At 36.4% G+C, this 22921-nt stretch overlaps 1 protein-coding gene across 2 annotated transcripts in view; it reads right to left on the bottom strand.

Annotated features, from left to right (window-relative positions):
- Positions 1-22921, bottom strand: part of FBXW7 (F-box and WD repeat domain containing 7) — a 103020-nt gene that overhangs the window by 67598 nt on the left and 12501 nt on the right. Inside the window, exon 1 of one of the 2 annotated variants that reach the window (XM_059817736.1) lies at positions 16153-16410. The exons of the other annotated variant lie outside the window; for it this stretch is intronic. Within the exon in view, the coding sequence (XP_059673719.1) occupies positions 16153-16299 (147 nt within the window). The 5' untranslated portion in view covers positions 16300-16410. Of the gene's footprint in view, positions 1-16152; positions 16411-22921 lie in introns of those variants that run through there. 2 annotated transcript variants of the gene reach the window in all.

The following is a 22921-nucleotide window of genomic DNA, read 5'->3' as shown; positions in this document are numbered from 1 at the left end:
TTAGCAGAGTCTGGTGATAATTTAATTTTCATCATAGACTAAACCCATGTCTATTAGACTGGTCAAGTCACCTGCATACAAGCACAACTTTTTCAAGGAGGAAAAGGAAAAATTAAGTCTGGATTATCAACAGTTACAAAAAAGGGTGCAGAATGGTTCTCTGAGTGATATATTTTGGAAATTTATGCACTGAGAGACTTCAAACTTCAGTACAATTGCATTCTTCACAATACTGGTAAAAATGACACTTAAGGACAATCTCCCTTTTTTTGAACTTACAGCAACCCCCGCCAATCAGATTTTACTACATTATTATTACTGTAGCTTTGTGTGTTTACTATGTATTAAGAATCCAGCTTGACAAGGACTTCTCACACAGCTTCTTCACCAAGGTCAGGGTAGGGCATCTCCTCACTAACAAACTGTGGCAAGAAATGGTTTCTAATAAAAAAAACACATCATAAATAATGGCATGCTAGGTATAGCAAAAACCTGTTTTCCATAACCATAAAGATAATATCCAAAGGATCCTCTACTAACAACGGGAAAACAAAATTCAAGCTTTTTCGTCTGACTACATGCAAGTAGAAAGAAGGGGACTTAAAAGACGAGACAGTTGTTTTATAATAAATCTTGAAAAACAGTTATTACAGTTATTTCCGTGATAACATCTGCACCATTATGTATTTTATTTTCTCCTCTGCGTAGTCATATGGGTTTTTTTACACAAAAGTGTCAATCAATGTACTATATGGGATCTTTTCCTTAAAACACCCATTCTGAGCTTTGAAGGAAGCTGGCACTTAAGGGAACCACCATGTCCTCTTCAGGGGCTTCTTCTCTGTGAAAGAGGTTGCTACTTACAACTTCAGTATCAGGTTAATTGACAGGTTTTTGATTAAGAACAGGGGGTTGTATTTCTATCATACTGGTGGCACCTAGAGGTAAGATCGCTGTAACTACAACCAACTCATCTTCGACTCTGCAAGCAAGACATAAAACAAGATTAAAAAGGAACTACGGCATAGTTTGGCTGTCCAACACTCAGTGTCAGGTCTTCTTTTTACAAAATGAATGGATTCTCAAACAAGTTATGATATATTCTTTCTCAAGAATATAATCTTGTTAGAGAGACTTCACGGTATAATCTACAGTGTGACTTTTTAAAATGATGGAAAGTTCTTGTCAACTGCGATTGCCACCCTGGGAGTACTAAAAAAATACTTCAATAACTTCTACCACTACAAAAGCTTTCTATTTTGATGACATGCATACACAGAAACAGCCACATTTTTCACAATACAGCTCTGGCTGCTTGGTACTATAGCCACTCATTTTTCCGTTCCGTCTTTTGTCAGTCTCACTTTCTGTGTATCTCATGTCATTTGTAGGCAACAAAGCAATGCTGTTGCCTACTAAATGCAATCTAAAAAACTAGCCTGGGACTGGTGTGGCAGTGCCTGGCTTTCTCTGCCCCGTGGTAACTGTAGTATCGCTAAAAAGTCTCTGAATTTGAAGCATCCACCAGAGAAGCAGAAAATGCCATTTCCCTTCAAGCAACCACTGTAAAGGAACTAAATCACTGCTAAGAGCACACAAAATGTAGCTTAGGTTCTGTCTGTAGATAAGGTGAATCTCTCACAACTTTCATTTAGAGCAATCTACCAAATGCTCCTGACCACTTCTGATTTTGCTTTTAGGTAAGAATCAGATTTACACAGCTGTAAATCAGAGCTCAAACATCCTCATTCATAAATGAAGAAAACACATTTTGCACTTTAAATGCAGTGATGATTTTTCAACACCTAATGAATTTTGTTTACAAAGTAGTGCCCTCAAATTATCTTTTCAGAGAGTCTCTATGCAGCGGTGTTTAATTCTCCTGCCTACACCTTCTGTTACTTCTGTATGGAAAAATTGTCTTTCTCTAAATCTTGATCCAATGAATACTAACTATTTAGACCCAATGAGGTAAACACATTCTCAGAGGCAAAATTACATTTTCAGAAAAAATTCATATATCCCAGACAATTTTTTCCCCATTCCAAATTTTTTATATATATATGTATGACACACAAGATAGCGTAATTTCAGTTATCTCCAGTTCCATTTATATATTGAAAACGTCTTATCATACGTGGTAAAGAAATACATACAATTTTACTGAAAACAGGACAGCAAAATCTGAGGAAGATTTCAGTTTGAGATTTGTTAACAAGCTACCTGACGCAACAACTGAATTTTATGTCCACAAAACCAAATGCATTTCTAAAGTCTCAGTAGTATGGAAAGTTGACAGAAGAGAAAAGTAGAAATGATCCCATGACCTTCAAGAGGTGCCCCCTCCCAGTGGAAATGATACTATTCCCAACGGGATTACGACAGGGTGGAGTTGTCTTATGTGCCTTTGGCTCTGTGCTAGATGCCTTCTAGATCAGGGACTAGTCAGAACATCATGAGTATCCAGTTCTTGAAACATCTTTTCTGTATCATCTCAGAGACCTCCAACTTTAACTTGTTGCAACCTGAGATGTGGCCAGCATTCAACGCCAGTATTTTTTCCATTTTGGTTTAACAGGAAAGAAACCACTGCTGCTTTTCCAAGTCAAACAAGGGAAGATAGGGGTTCTTAGCAGCAGCTGTTTGCAAGTTTGGAGAATATGACAGCAGCCATACGTAACATGAAAGAAAGAAGGAAAAGAAGGACATAAGGAAAGATTAACTTAGTTTCCAGATTTGTTTATAAAGCTACTACTTAAAACTATACCTTGGTTCTTGCCTCCTCTCTTGTCTGTATAGAATAGAAACTGTGTGCTGAGGCTAAGTTGGCAGAATTTATTTCGTTACTATTTTTAAAGGGGTGAGGGGGGAAGGACTGGAGAAAGAAAAAAAGTTTCCTTATTTATAATACATTAAAAGACAATATGCAATGTTTCTCCCATTTAATATTTTTCCAATTAAAAACTAAGCACTTGTTTTTACTAAAAAAATTCTGATTACTTTAAAGCTAGAATAGAAGATAATATGAAGGGAAAGTAAAATGGAAAGGGAGGAGCTTAAGGTTTGTTCTGCTGGATAATAGTAGTAAATTTGCTAATTTGTCTAGTTGTGAAAACCCTTAATGAAGATGCACCTAAACCAGCCCAGATAAAACTTTTGTGTTTGATACAGTTTTTCATATGTCTATGATAGATACACACAAAAGCAAGGGCAGAGTCTTACAAAGCAGCACTGCCACTACTTATTGGCAAGAAGCTAGAAGGAAACTAGAACGAAATCTTAAAATTCTCACTGAAAAAACAGCTCTGAAAGAAATAGAGAACAGCATCTATATCTGTGTATGTATTCTGAGGATTGTTATTAAATAGTATTAGAAAACAAGCTGCTATGACTCCCCAATTCTGAATGGAAGACGAAAGGAAGCAATTACCTACTAGCTTTAATATTGCATACTACAGAATGAAAATTATACATTGTATTTTAAAAATAGACCATGAAGTTCACAAGCACTGTCAAAGGAATTCAGAAGTTCAGAAAGGTTTTTAGCATATTTATAAGTAGCAACTGACATTCTTTCAGAAATACAAAGATGGTTGCATATATTAGGTTTTTAATAGGGCAACATCTTTGTGATCCCTGTCATTACCTGCTTTGGAATGCCACATTCAATATCTGGCACTCTGATTCTTCAAAGACAACATACATTTGTATGTCCTCTCTACTGGAATGCATACTGATTTTTTTGTTCTTTGAGAGAAAATTTAAAAAGCTCATTGATAATGCTGAGCTAATTTAAAGATTAGAATAAAATAGTTGGACAATACTCTCCTAAGATACATACGATACAGAGGAGGCCACATTTGGGGAAAAAAGACAATTTATTCAATTGCTTTCATTTTGTTGGCTACTTTGCAACAGCAGTTATTTTTCCCCTTAATTTCAGTATTTGTTTTAGAAAATTAAATTAGAAACATCTATAAAGGAGTACAGTATCTTCAGAGTCCCAACATTTGTATTTAATTCCCTTTCTCCACCTCCTCCTTCCTCTTTTCCCCCAAATTTGTCTCCTAGTAAGCTAAAAAAAAGCAGTACTTCAGGTTTAGTCTCAAGACTCCACAGAATATTCATTCCCCGTATGTCCACATACCATCAAAACATGAACTACTTCTCAAAACTCTGTAAAGAAGTTAAAAGTCCTAGTAAAGAGAGATCAAAGCTTCAAATTTGTGCTACATTACAGGAATACAGAAAAAATGGATCAAGAACAAAGCGTGTGTCCTGTGTTGCCTCACAGCAAGGAATTTCTTGCATGAAAATGCACAAATAGGTGTCCTGACTTCATGGTTCTGAAGGCTAAGCAAAAAGGTAGAACAACTCTGAGATACAGGCAATCTGAAATAAAGATTGGAGAAACAGTAGAAAATAGTTTAAATGACATTTAAAACTACTACTTAGTATACTTCTTTATTTCACCTCACTGAGGCTTGATTTGTGTCAATGCAAGTACCTTTGCAAAAAGGATTCTTTTACCTTCCTCCAAATACATAAATATACAAATACTGTACATTATGCATACACTCGTTAAAAAAATTTACACATTTCGGTGTCTATATCATGAAGATTAGAGTTATCTCTTCACAGAGAAGACAGTTCAATTTAAAGGGTTTTTGCTCACTAACATTGTTCATGCCTAAGTAGTGCAAATCTGAATTACAAATCTTAAAATCACCAAGAAAATACAAGGCCTTAGGGCCAATTACTAAATAACATGTCTCAATTTTTATATCAACATACATACACAAAAGGCAGACAATGCTAAGAGCAAACAAACACAGATGTCTCTTGAAAGATTAGTTTTATTAGGCTTGCAGTACCTATTATGACTGGGTAACTATGGCTGAATAACCTCAGGGGACATAAAAATTGTCTACTGAAGCCCAAAGAATATGCTGAAAATTTTCTGCAATTATGAATTCATATGGTCTCCGTGTCCACTGCAAGGAGCTGCCAATGCTACCTGTTTCTATAAATTAGGTCCCCCAAGTGAGAAAGGCACTCTAAATTAGTGGAAAGAGGTGCAAACTATGGTTTTTAATATTCCTGCACTTCAGTGACCAGTAAGAATTTTTACTGCATGTTTCCCTCTGTATCAGGAAGAAAGAGAGAAGTTGGAGTGGGTGGCAAAGGTTTCCGCACCCGCCTCTCCTCATTGCCATGTTTTCAGGAATTAATTAATTCCCTGAGGATGTCTTAGATGTCTTCAAGCATCTACTTTCTCGACACACCAGAAAGGATAGGTCACTTCTGATACAAGCTCTTCCTCAATCAAGAAAAGTAAGGCTGGACCTGCTAAACACAGCCATAAACAGACAAATATGCAGTATTTCTGGACATTTAAAACATTCACTTGTGTGCTCAAATTAAAATGGGCCAGCACTTCAGAACAGGAAACTATTTCCTCTTGACCCTCTCAGAAGTTTGGATGCCTTCCCAGAAATCTCAGGATTGGCGCAGGGCTTAGTACTGTGCCTGCAAGACAGCTGCATCTGGATACAACCCTTCATGGGAATGCACAGGACAAACCAAGGAAGACAGGTTGAACAGATGTAACAGACTGAGGTGGTGCCAGGTCCAGAAAGTGATCCACGTTAATCAGACGCTCCAAAGAAATTTCACTCAGTAAGGCAGCGCAAGATGCAGGCCATTTGGAAAGTTAACTTAAGTTATGCCAACATATCTCATGGAAAACCACAATCACTCACACAGCTTGGTACCAGGCGGTTCAAGCTGCCTCCTCTTCTTTTTCTCGGAGGGAATGGCTACAACTCACTCAAGTTTTCCCCCATGATGACCAGCTCTTTATGCAACAAGAAAACAGAAGCAGAGAAGAAACTAAAAGAAATTTACAGCAAACTAATTTGACAATTAAGTGGAATAATTCCAATAAAATTATAACAAACTTTCCCTAACCCATGGGAGGCAGGGGTGTCTTTAAAAAATGAATCTACTTTTGCAATTTTAATCCACATAATATTACATATGAATTAGGCACCGACCAAAATAGCTGCTGTTATTATTCTAATCCATTTTCTTTCTAAAGTGAAGAAATACTGCTATGGACATATGTCCTTAATAAATCTGGAAATTAATTTCAGCCCTCACATTAATTGCAATTAGTGTCAAATTTTTATAGTCCAAAGTGACCTCAACACATAATGATATTTCAAACATGATGAGAAAAGTAACAATTTCTATCAGAAGCAATTTTATACCACTAGATAAATCTCAGTCAGAAATAGCAGAGACCATAGATCCTGCTATAGGCTAAAGGGATGATGTAGCCTCGCTTTCTTTAATTTGTATGATTAGATTTTTTGCCATGTGCAGTGTCTGTTAAATAATCTTACTTATTTCTTGCATCAGTGTGAATGGAAACTGCAAATAAGTGGCAAGCTTACATGTCTAATACATGAAACAAACAGAAGATTATTATTGTTTAAAACAAACACATTCCTCCCGTACAAGCATCTATATCTGGATGCTATTCAAGAGAAGTGAATTGGTAACAACTACGAGAGTTTATGATCTGCCTGGAGATAAAGTGAGGGTAAGAAGTGGAAATTGATTGACACGTAATATTTTAATACTTCATTTATTATACTTAAACCTAAATGCGGGTATTTAAAAAATTAATTAATAGATGCAGTAGCACTTGTATTTTTACATTTCTTCAACCTGATGGCTAGGAAATACTAGATTAGCCAGCTACAGGTAATTCATTGCATTAAAGGAGGTGCACGGGCAGGACGGGCTTCCCAGAACTGCATGCAGCATAAGCGCAGAGGCAAAGGACAGAACACTGTGGGTGTAAAAAGGCAGGAAAGAAAAGAGAGATGCTTTAGAAAAGCTGTGTGGACAGAAAAGGCGCTAGACAGTAGAGGACTTGTTTGATAACTTGGTATCTAGACAGGATTTGAAGAAGGGGAGGCAAAAGAAGGGCAGACTGCGAGGCCATGAAGAAATTCATGATAAGAACTCAGTCTAAAATTTCACTGACAACGAACAACAGGAGAAATGCAAGACAGAACGTAGTAGTGCTGCAAATATGTTAAAATTGCAAACATTCTTGCCAGCTGCTGCTGTTATCATGAGAAGTAATCTTATGTTAGGGTTTATTAATAGCAACATGCTTTGGAAGAGACTGCCATTTGTACTTACAGAACACTGTATCATGCAGATTGACTAAGAGCAACAAAATCTTAACTGTTTAACTATAGTAGTAAGTCTACCTAAACACAGGGTAAGTAGGAAAGAAAAAGTTGCTAAAAATATACCAGAAGTAGCTTTGTAGCACCTCCTCTGCTGTTCTTTTTCAATTTTCAGAAAGTAAAATTCTGTTGGGAGAGTACCCTTACAAACAGAGCAGTATAGTGTCACCTACAGAATCCTGACCTATGAGCCAAGGAACAATTTTCTGTTTCTAGTAGCTAACAACACATTATGTTTCTATTCCCATTTTGTCTTCTGTCTTTCATTTCTACAAGCAGTAAGCTCTCTGTACAGGGACAGTTTTGCATACAGCATTTAGGACAATATTATTATAATACAAATAGTAGTATTTGTCAATAAAAGTACGCTTTTTAATCCCATGTCTGTATATATAAATGGGGGCATCTAAATCATGAGGGAAGATCCCACATGATACCATGCAAGAGCAGTATTCTGCAACCTACTACCTTCATTATACACTAGCTACATTATAAGCTGAAATATATGCCGACTACAGAAACTGGAATCAAATGCAATTTTAGAAATTCCACAGGAAGTTACACATTTTAAAATATCTGGTCTCAAATTTGCACGTATTTACATATTGCAGATTCCTAAAATAACTCTTTTACCTACCTGAGTCTTCTACATACAAGTTGCCTCGTTTTCGTAATTTACAAATTAAATTCTATCTACTACCTCGCATAGGCAGAGCAATACAGCATATACAAGCTTAATAAACTATCTGAAATAATGAATCAACTGAAACAGAGAGGGAAGAAGCATGTTTTACTAATTACAACACAAAACATCTGCTGTATTTGCCACATTATTATACTATTCCCTGTAAATCAAAAACAATTCCCTAGCTCACAAGTTTAATACATTAGCATTTACCAAGTGTTCTGATTCCTTTGATACTAAGTAAGTTGGGTTAAGGAAGTATTGCTAAACTCAGATAATTCATAAGGGAAGAACATACATAGAAGAATGTATTTAGACTTTTAGTTTCATTTATGCATTTTAACTCATTCTTCTTCTGTCCTCCCTTTACCGATCAGTTTAGGGTCAGCAGATCTTTGGTGGTCTTGCAATATGTTAGAATATGATCTACAAAACAAATGAAAAACACCACACACACACAAATCTTAATGTTTTGCCTACTACCTCAAAATGTTACGGTAGTAGCAAAGCCATTAAAACCAGACTTACTGTATCACCTTCTTGCACAGGATCAACATTTTCATATGACATACATAACAAACACTTCTCTTTCACAAACATGTATATTTGCAGCATATTAAAAATGTAGTACTGTTTGCAATTATAATATGAATTTTTAATAAAAATCATTACCCTACTTCATGGATTGTATATTTTACTATTAAAATCATGTCCATTTGAGAGGCGAGTAACTAGAGAAGTTTTTCTGAAATGTGATCAAACTGCACATGACTACACAAATGATCTGCAACCATCTCAATCCTCTTACCAAGAAACCTTGCAATCAAACTGGTTACTCAAAAAATACTTTTGAGTACAGACTTCCTTGACTAAAAATAAGGAAAGGCAAAAGTCACGTCAACTCCAGTGTTGTTTCTTGCCTTTTTAAACAACTGAGTAACGTTATAAAATACCTGAACAGAATTTAGAAAGATACTGCTGTTGTCCCTATGCAAAACTATATTTTCAAACAATTTTATCATGAAACGAAGATAAATAAGTGTACCAGGAGCTGGAAACAGGGCAAAGGGAGAGAGCGGAAAGAGAGGCCCACTTTTAATAGAGGATGAATATCAATGAGAAGCTGTGGGGAGAAAGCAGAATTAGCAGTCCAAAACTAGGTGAAGGGCGAGTAACATAGGGCAGACCAGAGCCTCACACAAGAGTTTGGAAAAAAAAACACACGCCGAGCAGTAAAACTAGGAACGACATGGGATCTTTGCTCTGAGGAGTGGAACTATTTAAACTGGCAAAACCATCATTCCCTGACAGTGACGGTTCATCACATAAGGAATGACAATCAATCGTTTGTGGTAAGAGGCAGAGGTCCAAGAGCTAGATGCTAATGCTACAACCCTGCTTATGACTTGTCTGGGTGTCATTCTAGTTCAGTTTGACTTCCACTCAAAATCTGGGGAATGCCAGAATAAAGACTGCCAGTTAAAACTAATTTGCCCTCTTTGTGTTCCTGTATTAAAAGATAGTCATGACATGACAAAGCATGTTTTCCTCACAAAGGATCCTTTCGCCATACCTGAAAAAAATCTGTTCAGGAAATTAAAATGGCTTCATTTGTTGTAGAAGGACAAGAAGTGTTTACTTAGTGATACAAGGGACTGCAAAACAAGAAAGAGGAGATTCACAGTTTAAGGCAATTAGGTTTCAAAGCAGTAAATGAAGTATTTAATTACACATTTCATGAGTTCCCCTCCGGCATGATCAATCAGCAAAGAGGCAGCTGGGTCAGTTTATGGCATGACTGCCGTCTCCCCATTCCCTCTGTTCTTCTGCTGGATGCTATAACCTCCACAGCTTGAGACAATAAAACAGACAGACTTTTAAGCAGGTAAAGAGCTTTCACAAAGTCAATCCAGCATGTTTGAATAGCTCAACGTGAATAACAATAAAGGTTTCTAAAAACATCCAAACAACTGGGCACAAAGGAGTAAAATTGCCCAGGCAACCTTCCTTCTGACACCTCCTGAAGGGAACTGACTGACTGCAGCATCATTGTAACATGCTTTTAGCATCTGCACCCGCGCATCGTTCGTAACAGACAGCACTGCTCATTGCACGAGAAATAGAAGTTTTCAATGCATCAAAACCACAAAGAAAACCATTTTAGCTAGCATGAAATATAAATGAGTTTCCGATTGCTGCTTTTATCTTGGCCAGAAATAGGTAGAACAATTTAAATATAAAAGTGTTTCTCAAAGAGTCAGTATGGTGACAGAGGATCACTGAACATTCTGAAAAAGCAATCTCTGGGAGTGACATGACATGTGTTGCAGTGGAGGTCTGGAGAGTAAAGAAAAAACCCAAAACCAACGAACGAACCCCACAAAAACACCCCACCACACCAAAACCCCAAGCAAGTAGTCAGAGGTTGTCAGCGATTGTCCAAGTATTTTTGACCCAGTACAGCAGGTTGGACTAGATATGCAGCTTTTAGCTAGCAATTTTCTTTTTTCCAGGGGACACAGGGAACAGCTGCTTGAACAGCAAACTAAGTGCTCCCTCCTACAAATGGCTATCTTAAGACCAGAGCTTCTGTAACACCCCATGGAAGGGGAGGGGCAGACAGAAGCATACATCTGTGTATGAAGTAGAACATACTTCTGCATATGATGTAGAACATCTAGTTCTACAGAGCCGTAAACACTGGCTACACCTGACAGTATCCATGGTTTTGAGGTTAAAAAAAAAACCATATGGATTTTGGTAACGCTTGGCAAACCTCTTATAAGCACAGACTGGGAGACCTCAAGGCTATTCAGCTGAGTCAGGCGGAACCACCCCACCTTGAGTTGACCAGATAATTGAGGATCTGTCCACTTCTTTTTCCACTTCTGTGATTCCTATTTTATTCCCTCTCAAGTACAGTACAGAGTCAACTGGTTTGCAAGCAAAATGAAAGAGACAATTGCAGAAAGAAGGAAAAAAAAAAAGAAAGGTGAAGAAGATAATTTTTAGACTGCCTCTGCTCCACGTTGAGAAAATAAGTAACATATTGCTTTTCTTCAAGGCTATCACCTCACACAGGAAGAACTTTTATCCCCCTTGTGAGAGGAGATGAAAGGCACGGGAAAAGCAGGTTCACAGTGGAAATACTTGCATATATTTTAAAAAAGAGAGGAAATAGTTAATTATTCAATATTATTTGTCTTCTAAAAGGAGCTACCCTCTAGGCAGAGTGTTACACAAGACTTAGTCTTGCTCATTCCTGTAGATTTTCAGTATTCTTTTCTTTCCACTCAAAACCATCTGCCTTTTCAGTTAACTTCCTTCTGCTGGACCTCTGAAGTTCTCCTGTTTCATTCTGAAGATCTTCCAAAATGGAAACTCCAAAAATAATAAAAGCAAGAAAATGAACACTATAAATTATAAGTTTAACAATGAAAAGTAAAACCTCTGTAAGGCTGGCTTTATTGTGAATATTTGGATATCCAGAGCAATGGACACACTCATTTATGAGAAACAAGCATAGGGGACAAGAACAAACTTCCTTTCATGCAGGTATCAACTGATCAGTCCATGATCCATACTTCCGTTCGGGTGACAAATTCTAACACAAAAAAGGGAATCTGAAGTAAAGGTTAAGCCCTTTTCTCGAAGGAAAGTTATTTCTGACAGCCACTCAAAGAGGCTTCTTACCACCAGTGGCCATAATGCAAGTTCCCTACCACAAAGCCCAGAACCAAAAGGTCTCTTGCAGAAGACACAGGCATGTGGGAGTGCTCCAATTTGTCCAGTGACAAACTCTTAAGACTCCCTTAAGTTTTAAATCAAAAAATTATACACATATACATATATATATGTGCACACATACGCACATTTTCACACATTTTTTTTCTTTACGCTCTTCTGACAGTCTCTTCTTACCAAATGGTAAGAAATTCCAAAGGAAAAAGAAATAATTTTTTTTTCATTTCGAGTTTAGGGCAAAAATAGTTTAGTTCTTTTTCATATTACTCAGGACCTGATCCAAAGTCAGCTGAAACACAGGGAAGTGTAAGATGGGAGGATATACCATTTCAGAGAAAGCTAAATAGTTTTTTGTCCATTAAGTAACTTCTTACTGTTGTCCCTGAAATAATGTGCTGTACTCAAGCAAGAAATATGATTTACTGCAGCAAAATGCAGGACTACATTTCCCTGAAAAACTAAACGGATGGACTACTTGGTTAAACTGCAGGCGCAAGCATTTACATAGATTTGACTGACAATGAAAAGGGTGTTTTGGTTGTTTTAACACAGAAATGAAGGAATAAAGAAACAAGTCCAAATAAGTGAAGTTGTTCATGCGTAAGACACACTAGTATTTCAAATAATAATTATTAGCATACCAGTCAACCAGAGGAAGGAAAAGGAACCGGAGTCTCATTCCAAGTGCTCTACTGTAGTAACAAACGGACCGATACCATGTGTAATGCGTGGATGCTCTTACACAAAAGTGGATGCTTTTACACAAAAAGTGGATGCTCTTACACAAAAAACACAGGCTGGTATCTAAATCAATGCTTAAATGCTTTATCCTATGTTCACCTAACACACAAGTACCTCCTACAGAGAGAAGCATTTCATTGATGAACTAAGTTGATCAATTGCCAAAATTTGGTTGGATATATTTTAACGGTGAAACATACACGCATATAGTGAAACTATTCTCACAAAACGGTACAGTGTAACAGAATCTTTGGGTTTCTGAGAGTACGGGCACTGAAAACGGATACATTTATTACCTTGACTTTTCTAGCTTGGAATACCAGGGGGTACACACCAAAAACCCTGCTTTATAACAATTCAGTGCTACTGGAAGCCACTTGAAATGAAGGAATGCTGCAAGTGAACAAGTCACTTTCACAAATTCTCCAGCTTATTAGCACTTCTTAAAAACGTATATTCAGTGTGATGAAATTGTTATACAGCAACCTCCAAAAGCAACACGTACTGGACTTTTCCAGGAAAAAACCACAGAAAACTAAAGAAGGAAGAAATCTATTTAAAGTACAGCTTTTGAAATAGTGAAGAATTACAACAGTTTAGAAGGAAAAACATTTCTACTGTTAGTGGTTTAAGAGCAGTCTAAGGGAAAAATCACATAGTTAATTAAGAGACCAATTTTTGGCAAACAAAATACAGCACTTGATTTTGGAACATATCTGACTCGCGTGACTATCTCATAAGTATGTTCAGTGATCAGTTGCAGTTACAGTGCACTCAAGAGCTAAATGATATCCGATACCTAAAGTGTGTACTAGTTGAAAAGTATTCATTGCTTCTTCACATTATACTGCAAAATCTACTTCAGTGCCTACAAAAGATATGTTAATAGCTAAAGAGGACCACAGCTATATCTCATTTATTGTGTAGGTACAGTACTTTTAGAGCTATGCACTAAAGTTATTCTCAAGTGCTACACAAAGAATGCTAAGTAATACTATTTTTAACTGGATTCAGATTAGTAGTATTGCAGACAAGTATTTTAACTACATGAGCAAACTGACAAAATGCATAAGGGCAAACTGTCAAGTCCAGTGACCATTTATAGTGCACTTCTTGATAGAAGCCCAATATAACTAATGCAGAGGATGCAGAAGCTATGAATCGTCAGCTCTCATAACGGAAGTACTTTTATTCCCAAGGATCATAGTACACATTTTGAAGATGTTTTGCTTGGTTTAATGTACAATTAAGGAGGGGAAGAAATGAGTTCAAACAAGGAGAAGGTCGATAATCCTTAAGTCAGGCCGGTGTTTGAACGGCCCAATCACACACTTGCCTGAAAAAAGTTGGTATTGACGTACAACCAACTCAATAACCTAGAAGCAAACTGTAGCTCATGTTCTAAAGCACATCAGGTTTAGCTCTGAACATTAAAGGCTAGATAATTCAATGCATTACTTATTAAATGAAAAGTAGAATTTAAAAAAATAAATCCAAGAGTTGCGTATCAGTGAAGACTTCGTGTCAGAACTCATATTTCACATGAAAATACTTTTTTGGTTCTTGCTATGTTTAATAAAATGATAAATCTACATAACAAAAGTATTGATTCTCTCGCCTGTTGATCGGCAAAATTAGGTTTGGGGTTTTTTTTAATATGCAGAAATGAAAATGCAGATGTTATATGCAACCTACGTGTGTTAGCATGGAAGGAACCCAATATGGTAATCGTTTTGAGTTACATGCAGGCTTTGAGTGCTGCAAGGCATGAAACTAAAGGCAGAGCTCTCATCTTTTCCACTATCAGCAGCCGTCATACTGAGAATTATTACGTTTCAGAAGGCATGATAAACTTAAATAGATTGAGGATATCTTAGCTGGTAAAACATACATTTACAGCATTTCTTAATTTCCACCTTAGTCCCAATGATAAAAGAAAAGTAGATGTTGAACAGCTTCTTAAACCCTGCTAGACCTAAAATCTCTGAATCATTACACTGACTGCTTGAACGTGTGTAGGACAGGAGAACCGAGATAGACTGTGATCGTTTGGAAACAATGCAAAGTCTTCAGAGAACTGCTTTAGAAAGTATTTTTTTCGTATTTGTGATAAGTTAATGTGTGACCACACTTCTCATTACAGAAAATACACACATAAAACATCAGCATTAAAGTTCCAACAGTACAATGTACTAATACAGCCACAAAAAGACTTGTGAAATATATCTACTAAACTTATCTTCTATGCTGTATACTATGCTTTATCCAAGACAAAGTAACTAAAACTATCCAAACATATTCCAAATGCTTATTTTCAAGCAAACAGTTCTCAATTCATATAAAAAATTGGAAAGCACATCTATTAAAATACAGAGGGTTGCTTTATCACTTTCAACCTTATGAAATGTTCCTATTCAATGTTCAGCAAACACACATGTGTAATATTGAAATTCAGAAAAAAAATACTTTCCTGAAATGCACATGATCCAATATTAAACAGTCATGTGTATATATATGTGTTCTAATTTTCACATTGCTGCAGGCTGATATTATGTTGCTAGCTTTCAACACACGCCATATACCTTTTGCATGTAAGAAACATTCTCAGACGTTCAAAGCAACATGGTAAAAAGAAATCAAGCTTTCAAAGGTGATCTTGTCAAATTTAAATTTCGCCTGTGATTTAACTCAGTTTACTAAAAAGGAGTATGTTGACATCCAAGGAAAGCCAGCACATTTACAAAAGCTGAGCTAGATTTTAAAACTTGCATCAATAAATGGAAATAGTATTTATTCCGTAGCAATAGAAAACTCAAAGTAGTGTTGGGAAAATACATTATGAAAAGCAAATTTATTTATAATTTTACTGAAAAAAGTTCCAAGGAGTAATAAAGAAGAAAAATTAATTTTACTTTAAAGAATATGAGCTCAGCAGTATGTAAACTGAGTAATGAAATCATGATATAACTTGATTTGAAAATACTAACTTTTTATTCAAAAATTGTATATTACCGAGAGAACAAAATTTTAAAGAGTCTTTGATTACTCATATAATGTGCTTTAAGAGCCACTTTATTCATATAGTTCCTGAAGCTGTAGCATAAGACCCGTGGTAGTTTGTCAGGCTAGGATTGTCTATATATAAACTATATCGCAACCTCCACATAGTAACATGCTATTTTTATTTTCTGTAACAGCAAAAATGTTATCTCCGTTACTGAGTTACAAAAGTATTAAAATTGTATTTTAAGAATTCTTACTAAAAATGTTTAAATATTAATTAGTTTAGCACCTCTAAATTCTCTACTTTAGTATCCAACAAGTCGCATGTGCCAATACAATTCAGAACTGCATTCAATGGATTTTACTCCAAACTCTCTACATCACCTAAAAGAGTAAATAACAGCAAAATACACTTTTACGAACGCACCTATTTTGTACAGCATTTTTTTTCATCTGCGTGGTTTACAACTACAAAAGAATCTCTGGCATGTCCCTTTAAATGAGTAATAGCTAAGACAACATGTATGGATTTTAATTAAATTAAAGCACAAGAATTATTGAAACAAACGATCCGAGGGCTCCTCTGTGGCACCCTGAGTGAACAGATAATACAGATACAAGTATTTCCTCATGGAATGAACGCACCATGACAAAGCACTGAGCTACAAGCCAAGTGATCAAAATTCAGGTTTTAAAGACTTTTACACTTACCCGCCTACGGCAGAAGGGCAGGCCCTGTGCAATGATGCTGATGCTAAATATCTTCATCACGGTTTGGTGTGGTAGAGGTTCTTTGGCACTTTTAAGATCAACAGGAACCAAGCCATGGTTGATGGCAGTTTTCCCAGGTTTGGACATTTTGTCGTTCTTACTTTGTCAAGTCTACTAATAATGGAAGAACATCGCTAAAAACTTTGCTTCTAAAGTGGCATGATTTCTTTTTTAAAAAAAAAAAAAACTTTCAGCCTGGTGATTCAGCTCCCCACAGCCTGCTGCCTTTGTCTCTCAACCTTCTCCTGCCAAGTGTCCTGACCTGTCTGCTGCTCAGTGAAGTGCAAGCTATCCTAGTATAGACAGGAATTAAACTACCAAGGGGCAGGCAGACTGCTCCTGCCAGTCAAACAGCTGGTGGACCTCCCCTGCAATGTCAAAAGAGCCCTTCTCCAAAAAGGGATCCACAGAGACTGAAAAAGAAGAAAATCATGACTGCCCAGAGTTTTAATAGCCACAGCTGCTTACGACTGTGCTTTAAAGGAAGAAAAAAAAGATTTATTTTTTTTTTTTTTTTTAATAATGAGTTGGCATTGTGCTTCCAGAAGGAGAATCCAAGGAGATTCCAACCTTCAGACAGTAACACTGTTACTGCACTATCAACTTCACCACTCTCTGGGCAGACTTCTTCTGGACTTTCAATAAAATTTGACAGCTAGTAACTAAAAAACGGACCTGGACTTTGCTGTTTCTCAACCACCATCTCCACAAACATAATATATTGCTAAGTCCAAAAGTTAAAAAAGGAAACAAAAATGGGGAAAAAAAAAAAAAATTGGAAAAAAATGGGAGTCCCCTAAAATGAAGATATTTGCTCAGAACTTGCTCTTTTATTAAAAGTAGAGGCTATCATATTTTCAGCTACCCTGTGATTTTTAGCTCCTTCTTCCTGGCCCTCCTTACTTATGCAGAGGTACCCCAGCCTGCGCCTCCTCCCCTTTCCCTGCTGCTGCAGGGGGGCACCACCCGGGGGACTTGGGCTCTAGGGATGCCATGGCACTGGAATAGTCTTCTCTTTTCTAGCCATCACAGGTTTGGGTACCAGTTTGCTCAGGTCTCTCCATCACACTGACGGAAAGGAGAAGGGCTCTCTTCCTCCTAGAACAGCATCCCCTGAAGGACGTGGGGAGGGATCTGCCGGCCCTTGGCAACAAATCTGACTGAGGGCCATTTTTCAGCAAAAAAGTTCTTACTCCACCGAACGAAGCTAGAACAGCAATGTCTATTACTCAGACCATCCGCAATTAGTTTGCTTCCATTTAAAATAAATTTCTTGATCAAATTAGCTTTCTTACAATGCCTCTAGGTTCCCATAATCCCTTCCTGATCCCTATACTTGGACATGTTTCTTAAAAATATATTCAAATTTTGAAAACCTTTTTGAACAAAACTAAGTAGAAAGAGACAAAAGCCTGTGAAAATGTCTTATGGAATTGTTGATAAGAAACGCAGAAAGCCATCAAAGCCTTTGTAGGAACTGAGTCAGTACAGTCCAAAACACAGTGAATAAATGACCATTAAGAAATCTTACAAGTCCCTTTATGCACAACCCAATAAAGATAATTAACTGTATAATTATGTGAGGGCAAAAGAGGGAGTGTAGTAATGCTTTAATGCTTGAAGTACAACACTGTAACTTGACAAAAGACAGCATTAAAATATGCCTGTATTAGCATCTCCACTTAGCCCTTTGTTTTCCCTTCAAAAAGCCAAGCTGTAAGCATGTCTCACTCGCATATAGAGGGCCTCCCCTGACCAAACATTTGCTTGTTGAATGCTTTTAACAACAAAAAAACCCCACCCCAAACTATACAAATCCCTAATGTTTCATTGAGTATATATACATTACAGTAAGCGTTCACTTGTAATAAAATATCTCTTTCTTAGACAAACAAAAAGAATCCTTATTTCTTTACAGACGTTGCATACAGGAATGCTGTGATAGAATGCTAGGTAGCACAGTATTGTCATGCACTGATATTTTTTTTTTCTTCTCCTTTTCTACCATTCCATTCAAATGCCATTCTAAAGCACATTTAGACATACATTTCCTTCTTTATAGTTCATCCTATAAACTCAAAAAAACCAGTTTACCATTAGCCTGTACTCAACAACGATATCATTAGATCATGGTTTATAGCTTCATTCTGAATTACTTCATATTTTATACAACAAATATTAGGCTTTCACTTGGCTGGAAGACTTTGGAAAGGTGTCTTGGGATCACTCAAATAAGAAAACTTCATTGAAGTACGCCAAAGAGGGAGAAAGAGTGGCCTTTTATTTCTACTTTGAATAACTTAAGTGAAGAACAGAGCCAAAAACCCAAAAGAGATCAACTCACATATCCCTACCAAGCTATCATTCAAAAAGAAGCAACAGGTCAAAGTTTTCCATTTTTGATGTACCAGTCTGTCACTGTCTCAATCGTTCCAACAAAGTGGGAAGTTTACCAAAATGTATTTATACTAATATAATTTGAGATTTTAATAGTATGTATGTAACACGACAAGACTGGATACAGTATCGTGTACAAAGCAAATCTCAGATTCTAGTTTAATAAATACTCAATGTTTCTTTTAATTGCATACAGAAATGTCTGTGTGTGTGCGCGCTAAGAGAAACTACTTAAATAAACTCAGTTTTAAAGACTATTTCATCGTGCAATTGCTGAAAGGAGAACTTGACATTGTGACAGATCACTATTTTAGCACCAACCATTATTAGTTGATATGAGAGCCTAGTATCTTACTACTTTACAGGCTTACTGCCCCCCCCCCCTTTTTTTTTTAAAATATTAGCTCATAACCAAAGTGCAAAACAGGAACACAACTTGGCCAATCTACAGATTTACATACAATTGGGGAGCAGACAAGAATGAAGTATGGCATTCTCCAAGCACCGCCCACAGCACAAGCCTCCAGTCGCAGGTTATTCTCACACCTCTGAAAAGACAAAACTCTGATTGTCAGCCCTTCTTCTTTTGTGGTTTGAGATAAAAGTCCCAACAGTACACTAGTTTTTCCTCAGAAACTTCCAAACTATTCTAGATTAATTCCACAGGGACACACTTCTAGCTGAAAAAAGTATCATGTTCACATTCAGTGTAGTCTCCTTTCTAAGTGGGTAAAGCCAAAGCAAAATAAGGCGCTTTTTTTTGGCCCACATGAAATTGCAATGCTAGATTTCACACTTTACCATAACAATAAGGAAAAGCCTTCAGTTTTTATTTCTGCCTATTTTTTTCCTCCCTTTTTTATCATAGTGTCCCAGAAAAAACACTTGCACTAGCAGATGAGATCTTGCTGGCCCAAGTTTATTTCCATGTTTCATCACTTCTTTTTAGTCTTAGATATCCTACACATTACTGACTGTAGGTATTATTGTCTTACAGTAATGTTTAAAGGTCCCAAGCTATGCTGGACTGCTATAAACATTTAATAAGTGAAAGTCCTTAGCCTGAAAATACAACACAGTCTAATTTAAGCAGTAAGAGGATGTAACAGGAATACAAAAATTGAGAGGGTTGGCTATCTTAGAATTGTCAGGAATATACTGCATATAATAGATATAATTTATTTTTTTATTTATTACACATATAATTCTAATTTAAGCTCTAAATGTAAAGTTTAAAGAGCCACTCTGTTGCTTTTATCTTTAAGAGTGGGTATTTTTTATATCATACAGGGTGAGAACATGCATAAACTTGACAAATGTGAAACTATGAAAATTTGAGCTTTAATGCTTTGTAATACATTTCTCTAACATCCTGTTTCTAAATAAAGTGAGGCTGATTTCCAATGATTTCCAATTACTCTTTTTAAGTGCCTGCCTGTCATTTCAATCAGAAGATCACATTTGAAATCAGATCACTGTATTTAGATGCGTAAATATGCCTGAAAACTTGAGTTTGAAAGTACTAGTTTGAGATCGTCATGGACTATCAACTGTAAACTTAAAAATCCAGAAGACTCCTCTTTCTTTTTTGCCTGGTCCAGTGAAGAGATGTCTGTATAAAATGAAAGCATGTAGTAAGCAGCAATAACTTTTATACCTTCCAGTCAGAGTAATTCAAAGTTATCCTGTAGCAGAGCTTTTTAGGAGCTGTTTACCAGAAAGCAATTGTTATGAGATTAACTAGCTCATTCAGTATACTTCACTCAGGAAGGCCATGGTTTTAAAGACATGGATCTAAGAATTTATCAAAACAACAAAAAACAGCTTTACAGATTCTTCAGATTTACAGAATCTTCTACTACAGCTAACAACTGGTTTGCATATTAACAATAATGGAAAAAATAAACAAACTCCTGACATTTTAATATGGTGATGGAACAGCACAAGACCTAGAGAGACCTAAATGAAGTATTTGCAAGTATAGAAAGATTAAAATGCAGAAAGCAGAACCCCAGACGGTTTTTTCACAGTTCTTAACATTGGTGAACAGCTGCCCTCAAATGGATAAAGCAGAGCACTGCAACATTTTAAAAGTCACCTTCTCAAAATAATAATAGTAGCATAACAATCCTTTGAATATATTTGATAATATACTTCCTAAATAACATTTAGGACCACTACTGGTCCCAAAGAGACGTCAATGATAAAAGCTACCCAGGCATCTCAACAAATACACAATTTAATCTCAAAACAAAGTGAAGGGAACATGCAGGTACATGCAGCTATAGGCATGGGATCTGCCCTCAGCCATGACAGTACTAGTGCAAAAGAGCATTTGACAAATTACAAGGGACCATTTGCACAAGCTAACTTTTTGTGAAGTCACATTAGTGTTAATGAAAGAAACATATAGACTGTCTAGTAAACTGCATATTGGCAAGTCTCTATAATAGCAATACTAATGATGCTATCATATCATTAAAACATATACTTAACCACGCGCATTTTTAAACAATAATTCCTACAATATTTAGATACCCCTGTAAGTGTACATAATCATTTGTAACCAGAGGCCTATATTATTTGGCTTTACTCCACAAGCCTCCTAATGTAATTTACTGTACTATGGGGTCTTGTTCCCATTGTCACTTTTTTTTTTTAAACTATCTTTAAAAGCATGTGTCTTCATTTCTTCATTAAACATTTCAGAAAATATTCCAGGTATGTAACAGAAATCCAGCTGCATCATCTTTCATTTTACAAATATTCCAGAAATGCCTGCCCAGTCCTCATTGGCTATAATATGACTTGTTGGATAAGCAAGTTTAACTCTTTGGTCTAGTCAGAGTTGCACCAGCTGTTAAAAAGAATTGCTACAGCTGCTCTGCAGGAATTTATTTGCTGACCACTTATTTATGCTGTTGTTGCACCTTTAAATAAAGCTGAGACAAGAATTAAGAACTACAACAACAGGTAGAGAAGTCATACAATACTTAACACTGGATTAAAATGCACATCAAATTCCCAGCTGAGGATAAGCCGGGGGAAGGGAAAGCAGGTGTTTTTATTAGCAAGGAGGCTGCTTTTATGAAAAAGGAAGATAGGAAACTGAAAAATTAGTTTTCCATACAGTAAGTCAGCTTTTCTTATCACTGTATCACCCTTTCATGTAAAATGCAAGACTTTCAATGAGAAATTCTCTACTTAGATACATACATGCACAAAATATACACAAGGCAGTACCAAAATATTTAAAACATGATTATTAGTTTCTGAGTACTGTCCAAAAAGCATTGCCAAAAATTAGTTTTGTACTTAGAATTTTCTTCCTTTCTACATATTAAATGGGAAAAGGAACAATCCCCCAAACATCAGAAAGGTGTTAAAAATATTTCTGCCACCTAATACACCTAAAAAAATATTTTTTTTCTTCTGTAGTGAAAAGTTCTGTCCAGATACCTTTTATTCAGCATTAAAAAAAAATAAAATTCCTCTTGTATAAAGCCTGACAACACAGTAACACTCTTCAAATTAGCTATATTATCTACTGCCAAAACAAAAGGTTGAACAATGCAAAGTATTACTTTTTGTATGTTTGAAACAATACAGACATTAAGGTCTATTTTGAGACAAGATTGTGTTTTTCTTACTAGAACTGTAAAATACACCTAAATCTAGCAAATGCAACAACTGATTATTACACCAGCATTCATTTGATAGCACCAAATTAAGCTATATAATCCTTTTCAGCTGGTTAACAGCATACTGCAAAGGGGTGTGAGGCTATTTATAAAGCTCAAGGTATGTGAAATAAAGAATGCCTAGACTACAGAAAAAAGCAGGTAGTCTGTGGAAGGGCTGGCATTCTTGGTTGGTATGGTTGCCACCTTGAGCTTTTATTTGTCATCTTTCCTTTTTTCCCCACCCTTTTTTTTTTTTCTTTTTAGAGGAAGGGGAAGCCTTGCCTTTATTTTTATTTAACAGACACTGGCTTTCTCTGATTTGTTCAAATATCATTTACTATTTAAAATGCTTTATAAGTATTTCATAGAAGTTGACTTTTTGTATATGGACAACCAAATCCAGCTTTGAGTTTACTGGCTGTCTGATACTCTGACTTCAAACCTTGCCAGCAAAGAAATGCAGTGCAGCCGTCCCAAATTCTGACTGGCACAGCGTAGGAAGAGTTTCAACAGTCTGTCCTCCAGAACAGATACACATACATACATGTAAGCACAGCATTTAGTGTACTTGCTGTAAGACATGTAATACTAGTGATTTACACCAAAGCCAAAAATTGTGCAGATGGGTG

This window comes from Gavia stellata, chromosome 5 (assembly GCF_030936135.1).
Source record: "Gavia stellata isolate bGavSte3 chromosome 5, bGavSte3.hap2, whole genome shotgun sequence".
Taxonomy (NCBI): domain Eukaryota; kingdom Metazoa; phylum Chordata; class Aves; order Gaviiformes; family Gaviidae; genus Gavia; species Gavia stellata.
The sequence above is the reverse complement of the archived record's forward strand: the minus strand, read 5'-3'. Positions and strand labels throughout refer to the sequence as shown.